The following is a 24,053-nucleotide window of genomic DNA, read 5'->3' as shown; positions in this document are numbered from 1 at the left end:
TAGTCCTGACCCATCTACCTCATTGGAGACCTTTTGAACTATCTTTAATCGGACTTCAATGTTATGTCGTGTGCTAAATGTTGTACCCATTATCCTTTAACTGTGCGCTGTGGATGGCTGGGTTGTATTCATGTATAGTCTTTGACTGGATAGTATGCAAACAAAAGCTTTTCACTGTATCTCTGTACACATGATGATGATAATAATAATAAGCTAAACTAAGCCCAATAATTTTTGTCTCCAACCTTAGAAAACTCTACTGCCAATTATACAGGTTTTGTACCTTTTATTTTTCTTAGGTTCGTAAAACAAGTCAGGCTGCCCTGCTGGTATTACTGGAACAGGAGCTGATCGACCGGACTGATGTGGAAGTAAAAGTTTGCCCAGTTCTGCTGGATCTCACAGCTCCTGAAAGTGACGATGATTATAAGATTGAAGCTGTAGCAGTGAGTAGTTGGCATTCCTCCTGGCGTGATATATTACTTGAACTGGGGGATGTATCTCATGTTGTTTGGTCATGAACTTGCCCTTTGCATGGTTTACCTTGCTCCCCTGGGTCATTTACACCTCCACTACCCATGTAATAATATTGAAAGAGCAGATAATCTGCCGGAGTTTCTTTCCACTTTTCATCATAGGCAGACAACTATTTCTACCTTGACTATCAACATGAAACACAGTCACGGCTTGAGTACATTGCCCTTCTACGTTTATATAAGCTTTCGCATTGTGCTGATTTTTAACCATAGTTCCACTGCAATAAATCTGATTAACTCAGTCCACCAGAATAGATCAAAATTTAGGGCAGTATCTTTCATTGAGAATGGACTCGAAAGTTGGTATGTGTTTTAGATTTACAGTGTGGAAACAGGCCATTCGACCCACAGCGTCCAAGCCGATCAGCGATCCCTGTACACTTGCACTATCCTGCACACTTTACAATCTTTACCCAAGCCAATTAACCTACAAACCTGTATGCATTTGGAGTGTGGGAGAAAACCCGAACACCCGGGGATAATGCACGAGGTCACGGGGTGAACGTACAAACTCCATTTAGATAGCAGCCGTGGTTGGATCAAAACTGGGTCTTTGGCACTGTAAGGCAGCAACCATACTGCTGCGCTATCGTGCCGCCCCAATTTTCAGTTCCTTGAAAGTGGTGTTGCAGGTAGATAGGGTGGTAAAAATGGCGTTTGGCACTTTGGCCTTCATTAGGCAGTGCATTGAGTATAGACATTGAGGGGAGGGGGGGGGGGTTTGCCCAGTTTACAGTTATACACAGATCCTGGTGATAGGCCACATTTAGGGTATTGAAGTTAGGTTTGGGCACCATGGCATTAAAGGAAAAATATTGTCAAGCTGGGGGAGGTATAGAGAATGTTTTTTCGCCATGAGCTATTGCCCTTGAGCAGGTTTACCTTGCTATTCCTTAGTGTTTACAGGGGGATGAGGGATGATGATATAGAAGTGTACAAAACTGCTAGAGGAATAGATCGGGTAAATGCACAGAGTCTCTTACCCAGAGTACGGGAATCGAGCACCAGAGGACATAGGTTTTAAGTGTGGGAGAAAAATTTAATAGGAACCCGAGGGGTAACTTTACACAGAGGGCGGTGGGTATATGGAACAAGTTGCCACAGTGGATATTTAGGGTAGGTACTATCGAAACATTTAGACAGGTACAAGGATAGGATAGGCTCAGAGGTATATGGACCAAACGCAGGCAGGTGGTACTAGAATAGATGAGACATGCTGGTCAGTGTGGGCAAGTTGGGCCGATGGGCCTGTTTCCACACTGTATGACACTATGACTATGATTAAGTGACTTGCAGCAGCCAAGATTTATAAATTGTTATTATCTGTGCACGGCCCCTTTGGTAAGTTTTCCTTCTCCTGGCTCCATTGATAATTGTTAGGGAATTCTCCTGATGTCCTCGTGTAAGCCATGAAGCACAAATGAAGAATGTGGATTCCTGCTTGAACGGTCCCATTTTCAGGAAACCTTTTCTCACTGTCTGTACAAACATTTTAATTTGTCACGGGAGAATAACAAGAAATATTGGCTTGCATTTTTTTTTTTTTCTTTAATAAAACTACCTTCATTTTTGGAAACATTCCCAAAGCAAATGTTCAAAAACATGTACTACTGAACAATACTCACTTGCTGGTTTTGGTCCATTAAATAAAACTGAGGTACTTAAATTCAGTTATCAAGTATTGATAATAAATATGTTTTTCCCTGGATTAATAATTAGATGCCGGTATAAGTTATTATACAATACAGATGATGAGGATTTGGAGCTGTAGAGATGTACAGCATGATAAAGGGCCATTCGGTTCTTTATATCCACTCCCACAGGGTACCCATCTCTTATAATCCCATCTCCCAGCACTTGGCATACCCTTGTGTGCTTCAATTATTCAAGTGCTTTGGAGACTGAATACTGTCAGCGACATTGTTTCAATCACTCTCTCAGGCGGTGCATTCCGGACTTGGTTAAGATCTGCTGTAGTAGTTAACTGTACACATGTCTAGATTTTGTATCAATGCAAGTAATTTATTTAGCTCTGAGCATGTCTGTGTGTGTTTTCTGTCTGATCTGACAACCCTTTATTTTACCATAGATAATTTGTAAAATGGCCTCCATATTGACCAGTGAAATAACTGAACGTCTACTGCTATTTCGGTTTTGTGAGCTGTGCAATGATGGCAAATTGTTCCATGTTCGTAAGGTAAATGGAATTGTAATCTTTATATTTGGCAGAAGGTGATTTGACAGAACTTCGTCCGACAATTTATGACCCAGTTTTAGCGGAAACTTGTGACAACGCCTTGTTTTTAAAATAAAATTTGAGAATTCTTGGTCAGTTTGTTGGCATTTGAAGAAAGAAAAGGTAACTGTGTAATTTGTAGAAAAGAAGCCTTTTGCTTAATCTCCAGATTTTCATAATTTATTCCTGGAGATATTTTGAGAAACTGTAATGGCAAACTGTGCACTTGAATGTTGTTCTGAATCCATTAAACACAAATCTAAAGAAGAAAAGAAAATGTGAAGAAGGGTCTCGACCCAAAACTTCACCCACTCTTTCTCTCCAGAGATGCTGCCTGCCCCACTGTGTTACTCCAGCTTTTTGTGTCTATCTTCGCTTTAAACCAGCGTCAGCAGTTCCTTCCTAAACAAAAACCTAACCCAGCCTATCGAATTAGAGAGTATGCTTGTTTTTTTTTGTATGGTAAAGGGCCTGTCCCACTTTCACGACCTAATTCACGACTTTTTTTACTCGTGGACATTTTTCATTAGGCTAGAAATACTTGATGCCACTAGTACCTACGACTGGCATCACGACCTACCTACAACCTCGTGACGACCATGCTGCGAGTATGAATCAAGGGCAAACTCGGCAGAGGTCGTGAATTAGGTCGTGAAAATGGGACAGGCCCTTAATAAATTCTATTTTTCTTTCTTCAGGTATGTGCAACTAATTTTGGAGATATCTGTAATACAGTTGGCCAGGAAGCAACTGAGAAGTACATGGTATGTGGATCACTACTTCCATTCCTCTCGTTTTGACTAGCAAGTGCAAGTAGTTGATTAGTAGCCCTTTTCTGTTTGAGTCAAATTTGTGAGCTTCGCTCTTGGTGGTCTACCCCTAAAGAAGTACTGTCACTGACAGGTGCCAATTTTAATATTTGTCACTTCTGCAGCTAGGATAATGGGGTCTTGCATTGCATTGCTGTTGCCTCGTTCATAATTGTATTTCAAAATACTTTATAATATGTGAAATCATTTAAAATTTTAACTGACTGTAAATTTGGGGCCTTCTAACTTTAAGGAGGCTCTGACCTGGGAGAACAATTGTTTATTGAAAGGGAATAGTTTAACATTTGCATATCTTTTGTTTAGAATTTGATGATTGATACAGTTGCTGGTTTGACATAGCCTTTATTCCTGTTTATCGACAAAATGTCCCAGTGACCAAGCTAAACAGGGAATAATGGCCAGCTGCCCTAACTTTTAAATGTCTCACATAGAATTGTACTTGATTTTAGATCCCCAGGTTTTACCAGCTGTGCTCGGACAATGTTTGGGGCATTCGGAAAGCATGTGCAGAGTGCTTCATGGCAGTGTCCTGTTCTGTTTCCCCCGAGGTGCGCAGAACTAAACTCTCTCCACTCTTCATTAATCTCATCAGTGACCCTTCCAGATGGGTAAGGAACGCAACAATAAAATGTCAATATGTGATTTTAGAGAGCAGTGCTAGGGATGGAATTTCCAGGTAGTCTGGAACGGCTCCAAGTATTAGCTAGTCTTTGTGTTGTAAAGTAATGTTACTGCATGGTCGCATTATAATCTGCATAACCTCCTGCTATAGCCATGTCATGCACCCACTTCGAAGGAGATCAATGGGCCGACTTTGGGATCTTGTACAAGCAGTTATAATGCTACTAATTGGGTTAATTCCATCTACTTTTAATGGTTAAACATTTGGGGGAACATCTCATCCTATGTGTTTTTCCACTAAATCTGAGGTAATCTTTGCAAAGTTGAAGCGGGCACTGTGATCTTGATCGTAGACTATTAAATGAGTGCAATGAAATTTTACATGGCCCGTTTCAGTCTTGCAGCAAAACTGATTTAGCTGTTTTATGGTTCCGCGATTCGCGTAACATAGCGCGCACGTACGCATGTAACTGTAAACTTCAGGTTCTAAATCTGAAGAGTTCACTAACAAAATGATACCCGTTTACTGAAACTTTGTTGACCCTGCCAGGTCCGCCAAGCTGCGTTCCAGTCTCTCGGTCCATTTATCTCCACTTTTGCCAATCCATCTAGTGCTGGCCTGTATATCAAGGAGGATGGTACACTGAGCATTAGACAGCTGGACAATAGCGTTGCAGATGTCAGGTATGCATGCAGATCAGACAGTACTTAAACTATGGCTTTAGGTGGATAGATTGCTCATGCTTGCTTGCTGCTTACCCAGAAAGCTGTTCTCTGATTAACTATTTGACACTCAAGAGAATGGAGGACAAACCAAATTTATTGAAATGCTTCTACTTTTTATTTTTCTCTGCAGAATGTAATCCCATTTTTTATTTTAGAATTCACTCTCCACCCAACACTGCCCAAATATAATATTTTTTCAAAAAATATTTTTAATCAGACATTGTAAATTGATTTCTCATTTTCATTTATCTCGGATATCCACACTCCCTTTCCCTGAAGAGGTGCTGTGTCTCAAGTCCATGTGAGCCATTTGCCCTTCTGTGGTTGAAAATGGCCCCGAATGTCAACCTCTCTGATTTACCAACTTCTAATGAAATTCCTATTGCTTCCTCACAATATTGTTGCTGAACCATTTTTATCATATAGGAGATAGTAATCATTTTCTGCCAATCCTTGTTCCATCACACTGGAATCTGAATTGTGTTCTACCTTTGTCTCCAGTTTCTTTGTTAAACAAACTGGATACTCTACACTGTTTTCTTGGGTCCTTTATGTATAGAGCCTGTATTGAAATAAAGATGTGTGTATGACGAGAGAATGATGCTCATTGACTCCTCTTCTTCTGCAAGAGGTAAAAACCCAGTCCAGGTAACATATTTTCATGTCAGATCCTTGCATTTTGTTGTTCTCAATCAGGCCTGGATCAAATTATATTTTCCCACAACATTTTAGTTGTGAATCTATTTCCAGTAAATCTTTTGTTTAAACATCTTGTGTGGCTGAAGAGTGCATTGTTTAGCATCTGCTGTGATCCACCTGCTCAGCTCTGAGGGATGCAGATATAAAGACACTGACCAGCTGCAGTAAACCAGGATGCTTCTTTTGGCTAACCCAGCTAATCCAACCCATTCAATCTCAAAGCAAACTAGATGCTATTAGCGTGAATACATTAATTAGCAGGTTGAATAGGAAGTAGCTGCTCACATGCAATAAGCGATTTTGGTATTTCAACTGCGCATGCCCAGGTCATAGTTCACCCAAGATAAACATTCTCGGCAGCAGAGCTGCTGCGTGTATACACACCTGCGTTTCACCCGTAGTCAGGATTGAACCCGGGTCTCCCCAGCGCTGCAAGCGCTGTTGAATTGCTACTGGAGTTAGATAATGTAGAACAAGTGCAAACGGGTGATCAGCGTGGACTTGGTGGGCCGAAGAGCCTGTTTCCGTGCTGTGTCCCTAAACAAAATTAATCTGACTAGGCAAAGGTAACTCATCGGAGGACGCAGGGAGGGTGACACGGGCCCAGGTGGGGTTGAAGGGAGGAAGGAAAGTTGGCTGGATCCAAATTCTGGGACCAAAAACCACGCACCCCTCTCCTGCATAACCCCAGGAGGCAGATTTGTGAGCGGAGTCTAACTACCATCCCTGTCCCCTCCTGAGTGTCCCATACCTGTCCGGGGTGACTGGCCACCGGCCCGGAGCAGTGGCGGCCCCAGGCTTATAGCCAGCGCGGAGAAGAAGTTCTAACTCCAGCTCAACTCTGCTCCAGGGATTGTCAGCTGCACCTCTCGCCTTATCCAGTGGCTGTTGGTTAACCACCTCGGAGAGAGAGAGAAAGTCCTCCAACGCTGCCGGGAGAGGTTCTGTGGAATTCCAGAGGGTGGATTTGTGAAGTGAGATAGAAATAAGATCGAATTAATGTTCATAAAAGAGCGACGCCTGTCCGATATTGAGTTGACAGAATTCTAGATTAATTCATTGGTAGAATACTTAACGATTTATACACAGTTTATACAGCCAGCACTTCATTCGCCTTTTTTTTTAATCACGAATGATCTTTGACAAATCCCATGATTCCTTGCGTTTTTCGGAATACCGAACTCGCTTATTGGACAAGAGCCTGGCAAAGTAACAAAGCAGGGATAGCGATATTTTTATAACCACTGGCATAAACCTTCATTGCGCTAGTATCCTCTGCTTAATGGCATAAGCATGATTTAAGAGCAAGCGTTGCTTGTAAATGGTGTGAAGCAATGGGAACATTAAAGGTCAGCAAGAGGTGATGGGGATGGAAGTGCATTTTTAGTGAGACTGGAGAAAATATGGTCCAGATTTCAAATCAATTCTTGCAATGAATGATAAAAGTAAAATTAGGCACAAGTGAGAATATTTACTATTTTTGAAAGATGAATAGATATTTGTATATAATTTCCTTTTCTGAAGCTTTTAGAAAATTGCCCATTCTTCAGCTTGACAGCAATGAGTGCAATTAAACAAATGTTTGTAGTTATTAAACAATTGAAAATATAAATGTCATTGAATCTACGTAACTTGTAACTGAACAATGTAATCTTCAAGCTAGCATAATCTTTGACTGTAAAGTCACCTCACCTTTTTTTTTTTTTTTACCATTCTGATGTGTGCGTGGTAATATAATTTCATCTAATAATTCTAAGTCTTTCTTTTCCGTATCTCTAAATATGTATGTGAGAGCACTGTTGAAATGTAAACTTTTCCTAGCAGCATTTTTACTCACTTTCTGCAGAGCTCAAAATTCTGGAACTCTTCTTCATGTTTTATATACTTTAACAAACGTTAGTGCTTTATTCCTACCTACTACTTTCTGATTTATCTTCTCGCATCTTTATGGTATGGTATTATTAAATTCAGTAGGGTTTCTTAATGTTAAAAATAATGCTGAATCGCCACGTAGCAGATTGAAGAAATACTCTTTATCTGTAGGAAAAACTGTTCAGAATAGGTAACCTGAATGTGCATAGTCACACACTAGTTACTGTCTAATACAGCGATTCTAACCAGCAACTAGTATATACAGGGATAAATACCTAAATTGTACAAGCAATGGGGGGAAAACCAATCAATTAAGATTAAGGACTCTTCAGCTTTCTGCACTAGCAAAAAATTCAGCATTCTGCACTTGCCAATTCAGAATACATTGTGCTAAACATTAGTCCATTATATGACAAAGTGCCTATATTTGTCACAAGGGAACTTAGCTTGAGTGATAATTGCAACTAAATGCGAAACAATTGTGTGTGCAGTGTAATTGGAAATATAATCTAGTTATTTCCAACCAAATTCTTTGGATCCTATACTTGATGTTGGTGAAGGAAAATACAAAGGCTTTCACAATGGGGCTTGGGAGTCATCAAATATGTCTGTTGTATGCAATGATCACCAATGCCGGTATTTTGTAACTATATTTTGAAAGTTAGCCATTGCCACCAGAGCAATGTTTTTCTTTGGACAGTTGGTGCTGCTTTAGGTCTTAGGTCATCAGCACAACTCTCACCATTTGCAAACTGTTTTTCCCATGCACCGATTTGAGGATAAATGAGTTTAATGCAGGATGATAGGGGCTGGAAAGAGGAGAAACTGGTTATCTGATGCCTCCTGGCTTCTATAAAATGTGAGATGCTGAGCGCCTCAATTAAGCACTTGCTTCCTTTAAAATCACGTGCACATACACAAAATAATCTTCAAACCACTTATCACCAATAATTTGTTCACTGCATCTTTCTGTTAAAACATGTCACCAACAGAGAATGGGACTGCTTGCTCAAAAGCAAGAAACCTGATTTAACTTGTAAGAAATCTTTTGCCTCTTTTTGAGATATCTATGCAGATGTCATCTGCATCCTGAGGTTGTATGTGGAATGTGATCTATTTGCGTGAGTAAAGATGTCTAAATTTATGACTGAAATACGAGAAATTATCTCTGTATTAAATTTGTTTTCTTTGCTGTGTAGCACCATAAAAGTTTATTTTATACATTCTAAAGGGCCTGTCCCACTTACGCAATTTTTTTTCGGGGACTGCTGGCACCCGTCATAGTTGCAGCAGGCCGCCGAAAATGTTCAAAATGCTGAAATTCTAGCGGCAACCAGAAAAGGGTACCACTCTTTGGGCGACTACTCACGACCATACAGACGTCACCCCGCGACATGTCACCTGTATGGTCGTGAGTTTTGAACATTTTTGGCGACCTGCTGTGACTATGACGGGTGCCGGCAGTCGCCGAAGAAAGTGGGACGAGCCCTTAACTGTTCTTGCAAAACGATATTGTACTAGACATAGAAATTGGCATTTGCGTAGTTTTTTAGCCATAAAACATAGGCAGTAGGTTTCGTATGCTTTTTATGAAGTGCTTTTATTTGGTGTGTGTACAATGTGTCCTTTCATTTCAGTGCTTCCTCCGGAGATGCATCTGAAATTCAGAACCAAGGCACTTTGCAGAAAGCCACTTCGTTAAGAAATGATGAATTGACCAGTGACGGAAGTCTGCTTCAGCAGGATGAGACATCTGAAACTCAAGGGAATGTTCAATTAAACTCTAATTTGGGCACTTATGATTCTCGGATGAAAATACCACCATCTGATACGTCAGATAGTACTGTTCCTGCTTTGGCATCAAGTGATCAGGCAGCAATGGACCAAACAGCTGATAAAAGCAAGTGCGTCACTACAAATGAACGTTTAGAAGTTGCAATTGCTAAAGAAACTGGGAAAATTAACTCCACATCCCTTCGAGTAAATGTGGAGCACCCTGTAGACATGTTTAATTCATTTGTTTATTGGAGATCGCCTCTACCTGACATCAGTTGTGACTTGGAGCTGCTACAAACAGTAGTTAAGGAGGAAAAGCGAGAACAGAACATCACCTCCATTTCAGGGATACTATCTGAAGGTTCCACGACAAACAGCGATCTGGAGAAAGTACTGGAGAGCTTACAGGCGCACCTGGATGACCCTGACGTACAAGGTACGTTCTCATCCCACTTCCAGTGCTTTGTTCTTAGTAGTATGTGAGAAATTGTGGCAACAGATGTCACTAATGTATGTTGTGGCTCAGTGGTTACTCCCAAAGATAACTGTAGAATATGCTTCAGTAGGAAGAGGCGTCTGAACCTCGAGGGAATGTACGCTCTGCTGGAAGCTCTGGCTAATATTCAACTGTCTCCGCATCTCCAAAACAGATTTTGTGTTATGATTACATTGCTGACTGGGATCTTTGTGTGCACAAATTGGTTGGTTGTGTTTCCTTCATTATCTTACAATGCATATATTTGTATTTAATGTGATTGATATCAAAGTGCGTAGGGCAGTGGTTTCAAATCGGTGAACAACTATCTAGGAAAGTGAATATAAAAGGCATTCCTCAGGCTCTGGAATTTTGTTTAGCTGGACTGGTTAAGGATGACAATACTTTTTCCAAAATAGCTCACTGAGAATTGACAACAATCTGAATGTTTTTGTGGTCACCATTACTGATGCTTGTTTTTAATTCCAGAACTAATTAATTAAATTATCTAGCTGATTTGTCCAAACCTCAAGATTATTATTAGTCTAGTAATACAATGGTCAATGGTTCTTTATTGTCACGTGTACATATGTACAGAGATTTATTTTGCATACAGTTTAGTAAATTATTACCATAACTAAGCACAATCCCCGATTAGTACAAAGTGTATAGAAATAGTCCACTGAGAATTCATGCAAGAGTCGGCAGGTCTAGGCGCTATTTTCAAAGTCCGGTGCTCAGTCTCCACCAGGGTCTAAGGCATGGCCTCTGTCCGGAGAGTCCAGTAAATCGTTGTCCCACTCCTTGCCTAGCCACCTTCAGCTTTTGTGCCCAGGGGGAGCCTCCTGTAGCCCAACTTGATGGCACGGAAGGTAAGATCCCGGTTCACACTCTTACCGGCCCTTGCTCTCGTGACTGCCGTCGCTTGCTCTCTCCATCCTGCTCTCCAGTGGGGCAAGCTGGGGGCCGGCTTGGCGGCATCCCTCTACTGCCTGCGGCCCTCCGCTGCTCGCATTTGGCCTTACCCGGCTCCTGTCTGCCCACGCAGCCCTTCATATTCTGTAATACCACCACATTCCTGCAATATCCCAAGAATTCTATTTCAGCATTAACTGCGTTTGCAACATTACTCAAGAAGAGGAGACTGCAGGGGCCTTGACAAAGATCTTTGGCCACAGGCAATTCCTGGAGGACTGGAGAGTAGCCAATGTTGTTGCTTTGTTTAAGAAGTGGAGAGAATCCAGGAGATTATAGGCCGGTGAACTTCAGGTCGGTGCTGGGAAAACTATTGGAGAGGATACTTCAGGGTAGGATTTACTTGCATTTGGAAGAAAATTGACTAATTGGAGACAGTCAGCATGGCTTTGTCTGCGGCAGTGATATCTGAATTTAATTTAGTTTTTTGAGGAGGTGATAAAAATGGTCTATGAAAGTTAGGCAGTGACTGTTGGCTACATGCACTTTAGTAAGGCATTTGATAAAGTCCCTTATGGTAGGCAATCCAGAAGATTAAGATGCATGGAATTCACGGTAACTTGGTTATTTGGATTCAGAACTGGCTTAGCATAGAAGACTGAGGATTGTTGAAGAAGGGTATTATTCTGGCTGGAGGTCTGTGATCGATGAAGTTCTGCTGGGATCTGTGCTTTGGCTCCAGTTGTTTACGAGTGACTTGGGCGTGTAACTAGCGGGGCTGATTAGTACATTTGCAAAGTACACCACCATTGGTGGAGTTGCAGATAGTAATGAACTCTGCTAAAATGTACAGTGCAATGTACACCAACTACAGAAATGGGTGAAGAAATTATAGATTGAGTTGAATCCAAGCAAGTGGGAGTTGTGTGTGAGGGAAAAGTATATAGTCAATGGCAAGTTCAGAGAGGGCTTGGGGTCCAAGTTCCTTGCTTCATGAAAGTGGCAACACAAGTAGATAAATAGATTTTTTAAAAAGTGTATGGTCTGCTTGCTTTTATTGGACGGGCCACTGAGTATTTAACTTGACATCATGTTTGGCACAGTGGGTGGAATAGCCTGTTGCTCTGCTGTTCTATGTACTCTAGTATTGTTCTTTGGAATGTCGATATTTCACATTTTGCTCGCGAGGTAATTGGAACATTTGCAGTCATGATCTGTGCTAAGAAATGTAGAGGGAGAGAGCTTGGTCATGAGTCACTGGTCATAAATGCAAGACGCAATGGTTGCCAACTTGCCTGCTCCAGGAAAGTTGAATTAACATGCATTATGACTCAAGCCCGAGGAGAAAAAAAATTAGACTGTAGAATTTGAAATCTGAAGGAAAAATACAAATGCTGGAAGAACTCAGCCAGCCAAGCAACATTTATGCAAAGCAAACCAGTCAACGCTTCAGTTCTGTGATCCGTATACTGCGTTTAGAAGTGGCAGTGCAGTGATAGATTTGCTTCCTTACAGTGCTGTAGACCCATACACTACGGGTGCTATGTGTACGGAGTTTGCACATTCTCACTGTGACCGCATGGGTTTTCTCCGGGTGCTCCAATTTCCTCCCACATTCAAAAGATGTGCAGGTTTGTAGGTTAATTGGCTTCTGTAAATTGTCCCTAGTGTGTCGGGTGGAATTAGTTTATTGGCGATTGTTGGTCAGGATGGACTCTGTGGGTCGAAGGGCCTGTTTCCACACTGTATCTCTAAACTAAAAAGGCTGTTTGACTGGCTTGGCTCTTCCAACATTTCTGATCATGTAATAATGTACTGCTAGTTTGGGTGTGAGGCAGATGACAGCTGTATTGGGTTAGAGAGGCGGGGCTATGTGTGCAGTAGAACGGGTTTTTGGATGTATCTCATGCAGAGAGATGTGTGGTGAATGTTGGAGCATTCTGAGGAAATTGGATTGGACCTGGGTGGTGGAGAAAGGTTGGCTGTCAGTCAGGAGGCCTGCAACTGATAGATGGATGCGGGTGAGGATGTTTTATTGGTTGGCAGATAGTTGGACAAAGACCAGAGATGAAAAGACTAAAGGGGTGTGATAAGGATAAGAGAGTTGCAAATTATGAAGCCAGAGAAATGAATATAGGTGGAAGGGGAGGGAGAGGCGAGAAGGGGGTGTGAGTACAGGAAGAGGAATGGGAAGGAAGAGGCGGGTCGGGGGAGGGGGGGGGGAAGGGATAGAGAGGGACCCTGTTGTGTCTGGGGGAGGGTTCTCCTCTTTAACTAAAAGTAGAGAAGTCCCCATGTTTCACCCCCATTACAATCTCTAACCCCTGTTTTTGTCTGGGGGGAAGAAGAGAATGCACAACCGCAAGTCCTGGAGAAACCTCAGCGGGTGCAGCAGCTGCCCCCATGGGAGCGAAGGAGATAGGCAACCTTTTAGGCCAATTATAAAAAATTACTTCCCCCCCCCCCCCCCCCCCCCCCCTCCTTTTATCACCTAGTCCCCTATTCCCCACCTTTCTTTGGCTTCACACCAGCAGCCTATCCCCTTATCCCTTTTTTGCTTTTCCTGAAGAGAATGCTCCCACCGCAAGTCCTTGGTTCACTCCTCCCTTCATCACCCAAGCTGCCCCCATCATTACTTTTTTTGCACATCTTTCATTCATTGTTCTTTATCTCTCTACATTATCATCTATTTTTCTCGTTTTAGTCTATCCCTAACTAGTCTAAATAAGGGTCTCAACCCGAGACGTCACCCATTCCTTCTTCCCAGAGATGCTGCCCTTTCTGCTGAGATACTCCAGCTCTTTGTGTCTATCGTCCATTTATCACTTGTCAGGTCTTGTCCTACCCCTCCTCTGTTCCAGCTTTCTTACGTCCCGCAAACCCCCACAATCAATATGAAGAAGGGTCCTGACCCGAAACATCACCTATCCACATTGTCCAGGGTCCCATCGCAGAATCCGGCATAGCATTCAATATTCATGCCTGCTTCAGAGTGAGTGGCTCACAATATCTGGACCCCACACGAGCGTTTAAATTTCCTGGTATTGGCATCCATATTTGTTTTGAACGCCACTCCGGAAGTCCAAGCACTTTGATACGTTAACACGCCATTTACACCAGATTCAGTTTTTGCAAGCTTTGTAAACAATGTTAAAAGTCCAGATATTGTGAGCCACTCACTCTTTCTTATATTATTCAATCGTATAGTGCACATGAATATTATTGTATCAGTAATCCACTTTTGGAGTAACATTTGTTTTCCAGAATAATGAGAACTTTAAAATATGGAGAAACTGGTTCTCCTTGATCAAAGGAAGTTTGATAGTGGTATACAAGATGGCAATTACAGAGGGTAATTGGAGTCAGTTGCTAACATTTTGCCAAAAACATGGGAGGAGATATGAGAATTTTTTAATGAAGAATCAAGATATTATCTGGAAACCACTGTCATGAGCAAGAGCTTGCAAATAGGAAGTCGATGGGCACTTGAGAATAATTTACACGCGTATGGAGAAAGAGCTGGGTAATGACACTGCTGATGGACAAAAATGCTGGAGAAACTCAGCGGGTGCAGCTGCATCTATGGAGCGAAGGAAATAGGCAACGTTTTGGACCGAAATGTTGCCTATTTCCTTCGCTCCATAGATGCTGCTGCACCCGCTGAGTTTCTCCAGCATTTTTGTCTACCTTCGATTTTCCAGCATCTGCAGTTCCTGCTTAAACATAATGACACTGCTGGACTTGCTTTATTAAGGGTCAGTAGAAACTTGATGAATAATCTCCTGAACCATAACAGTTTGACAGTTCTGTAATTACAACGCATGCTCTTTAGGACAATGCACGAAAGAGAAGCTTATTTATGTCCATTGCCAAGAGGTCATTACTACAAGAAACCCAAGGGTGTGCAGAAATATGTAGTTAAATTGAAAAGGAAAAAAAATATTGAAGTCAAATCAAAGAGAACCTCAAGACGGTCTATAAATACTCGGTTGGTGATGACGGACAGAGTTGCGCCTGTTAGTGACTGATGATTCAGAAACATGGGGGGATGATTCTAAATATTATTTTGGCTAACTTCCAAGAAGAGAAGGGCAATGCAGGTGTAGTTAAGGAGGAAGAGTGCAAAATATTATATGGTAAAAATGAAAGGAGAAAATATTAAATGATTTACATTAAAAAATATATACATCATAGCTAAATTACCAGAAGACGCAAGGAAGGAAACAGTGATTATAATTTTCCACTCTCTGGCTGTGCTCATAGTGCTAGAGCATTAGGATCTTGCTAAAGTGATAATATATTTAATAGGTGAAAAGGATAGAGTGAGTCATTACAGATCTGTCCACCTAAAATTGGCATGGAGATATATATCTAGTGTTGTGTGGCAATGCTCAGTGGCATGTTGCGTGTAAGGACGCCTCTTCCCTCACAAATGTCTTTGATTCATGGCCCATTGCAATCCACTCATGCCAAACCCAAGCTTCACACACACACACACACACACACACCCTGTACCAATGTACTTGAAGGGGACCTGCCTGAGCATTGCTGGACTCCATGAGCCAAGATAGGGAACCAGTTTTGAGGAGGTGCCATTTTCGCTCCACTGAACGATGTACATGTAATGTGCCTTTCCTGCTACAAAATAATGTTTCAGCTGTTGGTTCTGCAATCCTTCTCTGGAAACTTTTCACAAGGCTTCCTTGTGTTTCTAGTTTGGTGCTTGTAATGTTCTTGATTTTGTTTTGAAAGCTTTTGGATAGAGCTCCCAAAGTCATTTATTTGGAAAGTTGAGAACCAGAAAAACAATCCATCCTCTTCATGCTCCACCTGTGCCTCTCAGTCCAGAGTAATGCAAAACTATTGCAACACTGTTTATGACATTGAATTGAATAAATGTTATTAACCATGTATGACACATACAAGGAATTTGCCTTGGTGCTTTGCTCGCAAATAACAACACAATATATATTTTTGCTGAACATCTGTTTTATGGATATGTTTGGAATATGCCTTTACACATTACTTTTCAGTTGCAGCAAAGTATCTAAGTTGGGAAAGTGACTGGTTTAAAGAAAGTCAGTTTGTAAATGTCCCTGACTGGCTGTGCTTTCTATAACCAAACCAATTCTAGAGGCTTCAGGTTTAGCTTTCCTTAATATGTGATCATTAATGTCATGCACCTTATGATTAAGTACTCTCATCTATATTAGAGCATACATGATGTTAAAGATAGACACAAAATGCTGGAGTAACTCAGTGGGTCAAGCAACATCTCTGGAGACAATGGATAGGTGAAATTTCGGGTTGGGACCCTTCTTCAGACTGATGTTAAAAAAATTAAATGATGTTATTTCTGATTGGATGAATCTATGTCAATGTTGTTTCCCTTTTATGGATATTTTTAAATCTAAGTATATGTATATTTAAGAGTTTTCTGTTCCTAAGGCTCAAGAAGGGAAGTATTATTTTATTCTGTGCTTTGAAACAATTAACTACTTAATTACAGCATGGTTGATCTCTATCTGAATCCGTTCATAGCAAAAGGATTTGAGTATAAGAGCAGGGAGGTTCTACTGCAGTTGTACAGGGTCTTGGTGAGACCACAACTGGAGTATTGCGTACAGTTTTGGTCTCCTAATCTGAGGAAAGGCATTCTTGCCATAGAGGGAGTACAGAGAAGGTTCACCAGACTGATTCCTGGGATGGCAGGACTTTCATATGAAGAAAGACTGGATAGACTCGGCTTGTACACGCTAGAATTTAGAAGATTGAAGGGGGATCTTATAGAAACTTACAAAATTCTTAAGGGGTTGGACAGGCTAGATGCAGGAAGATTATTCCCGATGTTGGGGAAGTCCAGAACTAGGGGTCACAGTTTAAGGATAAGAGGGAAGTCTTTTAGGACCGAGATTAGAAAATCATTTTTTACACAGAGAGTGGTGAATCTGTGGAATTCTCTGCCACAGAAGGTAGTTGAGGCGAGTTCATTGGCTATATTTAAGAGGGAGTTAGATGTGGCCCTTGTGGCTAAAGGGATCGGGGGTATGGGGAGAAGGCAGGGATGGGATACTAAGTTGGATGATCATATCGAATGGCGGTGCAGGCTCGAAGGGCCGAATGACCTACTCCTGCACCTATTTTCTATGTTTACCCACTTTGGTTAAATATCTCTTAGTGCAAATGGTTGCATTCCTGAAACCTTGTGTTATAGAAAATAGCATTATAAAACTAATTATATCAGTGAGGAAAATGGGGTTAAATCGGTAGAGATTTTTAGACTTGCAATAACAAATTTATTTTTCCTTGCAGGATTTTAAAGAATAAAGGTCTTTTTAATTGCTATGTTTATTTTCGTTAACTAAAAATACAGAAGACATAATGTTGCATTATTTTATAGAGCATCATAACACGTGTCAGTAGAAGTTATTGCATGTCAATTTCAATGGCCACCCCAGTGAAACTGACAGACGTGTTCTTATGAGGCAGTGGTGTTTGATTATTGCTACATAGACAAAAAACATTTCCATCACATCTTTTCTCTGCTTGCCAATTTGCGACTTAACTTTTAGGTGATAGACACAAAAAGCTGGAGCAACTCAGCGGATCAGACAGCATCTCTGGAAAAAAGGGATAGGTGACGTTTCGGGTCGAGACCCTTCTACAGACTCCGCTGAGTTACTTTTTGTGTCTATCATTGATTGAAACCATCATCTGCAGTTCCTTCCTACACTTAACATTGAAGTGGTTCACTTCTTCCCAATCATGTTATAACTAATTAGGCCCTCGCAGTACACATGTCGTATTCATCAATCGCCTTGGATCCAATGAGCATTGTAGCAGAAATAACTATCTTATATTGATGGAGGCCAATCAGACTTTTGAAATTTTGAAGTGACCTAGTTGTGATAGCCTTTAGGGATAGAGGATCTCAGATTCCCATCACTTTCTGACTAAATCTCTAGAATTCTAGCCCATGAAGGTGGTAGAAGCCAGATCATTGGATATATTTAAGGTGGAGTTAGATAAATATTTGAAAGATTGTGGATTATGGGGAACTGGCACAGAAGAAGAGTTGATGCCGGCATAGAATAGTCATGACGTTATTGAATGGCAAGACAGGCTTAAGGAACCTGGTGGCCTACTCTTACTCCTATTTATTTGTGTTTTTATGATGATTTGTTCCCTGATGCTGTCCTTCAACAGTTTTGCTCTAGACCAAGTAATTGCGAGAAGTAATCAAATTTAGAAAGGCCTGTAGGGTCATTCATTTCATTATTGTTGAGAGAATCTTGCTGTACATGCTTAACCATGCAAAAGTTCCTTGGGCAATTTATTTCTCACTAGTTTCATTGAATAGGTAGCAAAGGATTCTTATTCCGCAATACCTCAACTCTACACTATCCCTACCACCTCCCAGCCAGCAGATTGTTAGGACCATTAACATATAGATTTGGAGCCACCTGTAAATGACGATATTAGCAATATTCAACTAAAACTAAAAACAATTAATGAAATAGTTGCACTGTTCCATGTAAATGCGTGTTCTACATTCTGAATTGTTCACGTTTACTGTTCGATGCCATCTCCCTATTCCAGTTTTATGCTGAAGAGCAACCTCTTCCACTCTGTATTGCAGCTCACCCTTTAATTGATACCTGCCTATCCCATACATTTATATTTCACAAGAGCTGCTGTCTACTGTGCATTGTGAAGTGTCTCGTGACGGAACAGAACTATCCTATTGCACCCAGCCGCTGACATGTTGACTGAAAGACAGTGAAACCTGAAGGGGGTTGTCTCTAATGGCCATATTTGTTTTCCTCCTGCAGCACAGGTCCAGGTGATTAGTGCTGCTCTTCGAGCGGCACGATTGGATTCTGTGCCAGAAGAAGAACTGTCAGCTGATGGTGAAAATACAGATGCAGACCAGGCTGATGCATCACTCTTCAGCCCAGAACCTGCCTCCCCAACTGACACCAATTGCATCAAGACTGAAGTATCTGTTGGCTTGGACACTGCAGCTGAGGTTACAAGGCCATCAACTGAACTCTTGGTTGAATGTTTAGAATCTAATGAAAATGAACAGATTATGGTACGTTAACAATATCTTTCAAACCTTAGTGCTGCTTCATATACACAAGAGTATTCCAAGACCTTCACTGGATCCAAATATTGGAGTTTTCATAGGACCAAATGTGTCTTGTATGTTACTGAAAATCTTCTGGTATTAAGTATAATCTTGCATGTTGCATCCAATGCTTTTTATAAAAACATGGTAGCCGAAATACTCCTGCTGCTTTCTGTGTGTCTCTTGGAGCTGACACGTCAAAATTTGAATGGAGCTGAGGAGGAATTTCTTTAGCCAGAGTGCGGTGAATCTGTGGAATTCATTGCCACAGACTACGGTGGAGGCTGAATCATTGAGTATTAATCAGTATGGGTGTCAAAGGTTACAAAGAAAAAGCAAGAGAATGGAGTTGAGAGGGAAAAATAATCTGCCATGATCGATGGGTAGGATGGCTTAATTCTGCACCTATTTCTTGTCCTGTAGCAGCATCTGTGGAGAAAGAACACAACATCAACCTTTTGAATGTCTATTTATCAATTTTTAATGTTTCTGTGCTATGGAGGGAGTGGTGCTACATTTATATAATTCATTATGAACTGTGTTTTATGTGAACCTCACATGAAGTTCAAACAAAATTGGGTTTCTGCAGTCATACAAGAAAAGAACCAAGACACACACCAACACAATTTACACAAACGTCCATCACAGCGAATCTCCTCCTCACTGTGATGGAAGGCAAAGTCTTGTCTCTCCCCTGCTCTCCATTCCTCTCCCGAAGTCAAAGTCAAAGCCCCCGTCGGGCGCTAGCAAGTCCCACGGCCACTTAAAGCCGCGCCGGTTAGAGTTTAGTTTAGAGATACAGCGCGGAAACAGGCCCTTCGGCCCACAGGGTCCTCGCTGACCAGCGATCCCCGTACATTAACACTGTCCTTCACCCACTAGGGACAATTTTTACATTTACCAAGCCAATTAACGTACAAACCTTTACGTCTTTGGAGTGTGGGAAGAAACCAAAGATCTCGGAGACAACCCACGCAGGTCACGGGGCGAACATACAAACTCTGTACAGACAGCATCCGTAGTCTGGATCGAACCCGGGTCTCTGGTGCTGCATTCGCTGCAAGGCAGCAACTCTACAGCTGCACCACCGTTTCCGCCCGACTGCTTCTATCGTTCATTTGTGGCAAACCTCCACAATATATGCACAAGGTCCAGAGCATCTGAGCTGGTTCATTTTTAACTTTGGCAGGCTGACTGGGATTTACTTTGCTATCAGTTGAAAACTGTTAAATCTGTGTGATTTATATAATGTTGACCTTGGGTCAGCCTGCGCACAGCCAACTCTTAAAATAACAAGATGTTCCTGTTGCTATTAAACAATTATGAAAAAATCAGGTGAAAAATTATAGGCACAGCAAAAAAAAAATGTTCCCCCATTTTCTTTGATCATTGGGCAATGTGGTTCAACAGGAGAGCTACTGTGTTACAGCACCAGAGACCCGGGTTCAATCCTGACCATGGGTGCTTGTCTGTACGGAGTTTGTACGTTCTCCCCGTGACCTGCGTGGGTTTTCTCCGAGATCTTTGGTTTCCTCCCACACTCGAGATGTACACGTTTGTAGGTTAATTTGGCTTGTTGTAAATGCAAAATTTCCCTGGTGTGTGTGGGACAGTGTTAATGTGCAGGGATCGCTGGTCGGTGCGGCCTCGGTGGGCCGAAGGGCCTGTTTCCGCACTGTATCACTAAAACTAAAATGTATTATTTATATGAAATAAAGATCTGGGATTGGTGGGAAATAGAGCTCATGCAGAAAATATTCAGCAACATCTGTGGAGAGAAATGATTTGCCAGCCTCTTCATAAACATTTTCAGCAGGGTTGGTGAGCCCATGGTGTGCACACTATTTGGTGCTGAGTAAAGTCATGTGTGGCACTTTCATCCTTGTGGTCACCTTTGACAGCAGTGTTACCATTGAAAGAAACTATGCAGAATAATGACCAAAGGAAGCAATTGTGAGCATACAGCAGGGCAAGTTGCACGCTGAGGAAAATCTGATTGCAAAAGCCCATTTGTAAATTTGGTTTGAGCTTCACAGGAACTGCATATTATACCCAAGGTACTGGTACCAATGTGTCCATCTGATTATAGCATGTGGAGAAGGGGTTTAACTGAAATGGAACTTCCGTTAAGCTTTGTGCCTATTGACTTGAAAAAAGCCTATTGACTTGAAAAAACTGAAACAAGCACAAGGGCCAGGGCCAACTTAGCCGTTCCAACATCAATCCTATCAGTTACAATCTGTCCTTTTTTTCTTTCTGGTCTCTTGACCATTATAACTGATTCCATTACAACCAAAATCAGCCAGGCACTTAAGCAAATAACATGAGTGTAAAATGCCAGTGGCAGAAAAGCAAACATAAGGAACTGCAGGTGCTGGTTTGCCAAGGAAAGACACACATTGCTGGAGTCGGGTAAGGCAGCATCCCTGGAGAACATGGATAGGTGATGTTTCAGGTAGGGACTCTTCTTCAGGGTCACCGGGGATGCTGCCAGACCTGTTGAGTTTTACTGGCAATTTGTGTCTTTCAGTGAGTGAAGGGCTTTGCATTCTTTGATTTCATCCTCTAGCTGGGCTATTCAACAAAAAAACGAAAATCTTGGCATATAAAATAGAGGTCACTCGGCTACCTTGGATAGCCGAGATTACCCTGATATCAGCTCTAATATTCTCTCACAGGGCACGGTTTTGTTAGACATTACCTATGCTGCTGGCTTAATTGGTGATACTTAAGTCCATTCAATAAAAGCGTGATGTGCATTTTCAGGAACTCTTTTACTGAATGTCCTTTGTGGGTCTTGTTTGTAAACTGTTGGTTTGTTTGGAGTAGTATCAAACCCCACTCCAATTAAATATGTTGCATGCATTTTGTATGTTTTTCCATTCCAGAACCTGAGTAGCGAGACACATTGTCATGCCGAGACACTCGAGATGGAACGTCACGACAGTTTGCTATTTGGCGATGATCAATCAAAAATACAGGTGGGTAAAGTTTAGTTTCATTAGAGTAATGCTCAGGTTAAGTTTAACAACCACTAATTAAGTGAAATTCTGGGATTTTTTTGAATAAACGCCTGATTTTTCTAACCTTCTTGCATTGAAATCCTGGTAACATGGGGAAATTAACCAGATTTGCCTCGTTGCTTAGGAGCAAACTTACTGATGATCCCTAATGGTTAAATAAAATAGGTAATTATTTCTTGAGATCGGGTTTGGAATGCTGTGGGTCAACTTTTTCCAGTGATGTTTTTCATTTAACTTTCAAACGAGCAGCCTATTTTTTTTTTTTTTTTTTTTTTTTTTTTTTTTTATCTGGCAGTAATTTAAGAGGCGATTACTGATCAATAATGGATAATTTGTGCATTTCTGCTTAACATTTTTTATTTTTCAATATCTGCCCCCTTCACCAGAAAATAGCAACAACTTGTGTGTATAAAAGGTGTAACCTACTGTCAAGTCGCATAGCATTAAGCAGGATTGAGGAAAGAATAGACATTGAGTTAAGGGAGGTTTGTGGAGGGAATTCCAGAGCTTGGGACTAGAGAGCTTCACACGCAGACACTATTGGCGGGATGAAGAAAGTACAAGATGCGAGAGTTAAAATTAAAAGAGCATAAAGTGAAGAAAATACTTAGAGGTGGGGCAAGAAATTAATTTTCCTAACTCCGAAACATAGTAATGCAGTACAATTGTAAATTGGACGAGCAATTTGTGCATGTTTTTGACACTTCAACATCTGTTGGGAACGTTTGCCTCTTAATTTCTGTTTTGTAAGAAATGTTGTTCTCCCATTTGAAGTGAGAATGTTACCAGCTGAGTTAATATTGAATTGAATAAAACATGAGAAACAACATTGAGCTCCTCCAGTTACATCAGCTGATGGGAACATGCAAAATTTAACTGCACAGCTATTTTCGACCTCACTACTTGAAAAATGACAGAGACTTTGCCAAAAAAGCTGGAGAAACTCAGCGGGTGCAGCAGCATCTATGGAGCGAAGGAACATCATTATACCATCAAAACTGATCACCAAACTCAGTAACCTGGGCATCGACCCCTCCCTCTGCAACTGGATACTGGACTTTCTAACCAACAGCCCCAGTCTGTTAGGTTAGATTTAACCTCACCCTGAACACCGGCGTTCCACAGGGCTTGTGCGATCTCCCTCCTCTACTTGAAACCTAATGCACACCTGTAGGTACTTAACACCTAGGTACACAGAATACAACGGTGATTGGCCTCATCAGCAACAAATATGAGTTGGCCTACAGGGAGGAGGTCCAGCACTTAGCAGCATGGTGTGCTGACAATAACCTGGCCCTTAACTCCAGGAAGTCCAGAGGCGGCACGCACATCCCCTTTTAAACATTAATGGGACGGAGGTGGAACGTGTTTCTAGCTTCAGGTTCCTGGGAGTCAACATGACCTCTCTTGGACCCACAATACCTCAACTCTGGTCAAGAAGGCTCACCAGCGTCTCTTCTTCCTGAGGGGACTGAAGAAGGTCCATCTGTGTCCTCAGATCCTGGTGAACTTCTACCACTGCACCATCGAGAGCATCCTTACCAACTGCATCACAGTTTATGGCAACGCTCTGTCTCCGGGAAGGCATTGCAGGGGTAATTGCCACCGCATCACCGGTGATTTCCCCTCCATTTAGTCATTCAAAAAAAGGTTGACTGCGCGCTCAGCAAAAGGACTGCTAGGACTGTTTACCCTCCTACCATCCGATTTACAGGTCTGGCCGTTGCCGACAAGCAGGTCCAGTACAGCCCCCGGCGGCTGTCACTACACTCAACCTTTACCTGATGACTGGGACACTTATTCAGAATTTGCTATGCTGCTTCCAGGGAGATGTTAAATGCATTTTGTTGTCTCTGCACTGCACACTGACAATGACAATTAAAATTGAATCTGAATCTGAAATAGGCAACGTTTCGGGCCGAAACCCTTCTTCAGACTGATTTAGAGACTTAGCCTAGCTTTACACAGGGAATCTGACGTTTGAAGTTCTCTCCCTTTTATGCAACTTTCACGCATGGTATTAGGGTAATCCACCGTGTGATTTTTAACATTCAAAAAAGGTCTAGCGCAAAATCTAGGCTGTTATTGATTTATTTGGCTTGGACAATAGGTAGTACTCCCACACGCCTACACTTGCCTTTGTGGGCATCATTCAGAAGCTGCTGCTTGTAAATGTTCTCTTGCTCCATCTATCATGATAATAGATGAACATA

General features: G+C 41.7%; 1 protein-coding gene across 1 annotated transcript in view; it reads left to right on the top strand.

The window, feature by feature from the left end:
• ppp4r1l (protein phosphatase 4, regulatory subunit 1-like) overlaps nt 1–24,053 on the top strand; it is a 61,091-nt gene that overhangs the window by 22,095 nt on the left and 14,943 nt on the right. The window contains exons 6-13 of the mRNA XM_055652026.1: nt 300–446; nt 2,626–2,733; nt 3,471–3,536; nt 4,052–4,210; nt 4,774–4,907; nt 9,158–9,732; nt 18,519–18,781; nt 21,706–21,798. Of these exons, the coding sequence (XP_055508001.1) occupies nt 300–446; nt 2,626–2,733; nt 3,471–3,536; nt 4,052–4,210; nt 4,774–4,907; nt 9,158–9,732; nt 18,519–18,781; nt 21,706–21,798 (1,545 nt within the window). The remainder of the gene's footprint in view (nt 1–299; nt 447–2,625; nt 2,734–3,470; nt 3,537–4,051; nt 4,211–4,773; nt 4,908–9,157; nt 9,733–18,518; nt 18,782–21,705; nt 21,799–24,053) is intronic.

Source organism: Leucoraja erinacea, chromosome 21 (genome assembly GCF_028641065.1).
Source record: "Leucoraja erinacea ecotype New England chromosome 21, Leri_hhj_1, whole genome shotgun sequence".
Lineage (NCBI taxonomy): Eukaryota > Metazoa > Chordata > Chondrichthyes > Rajiformes > Rajidae > Leucoraja > Leucoraja erinaceus.
This window is presented reverse-complemented; position numbering and strand designations above follow the sequence as displayed.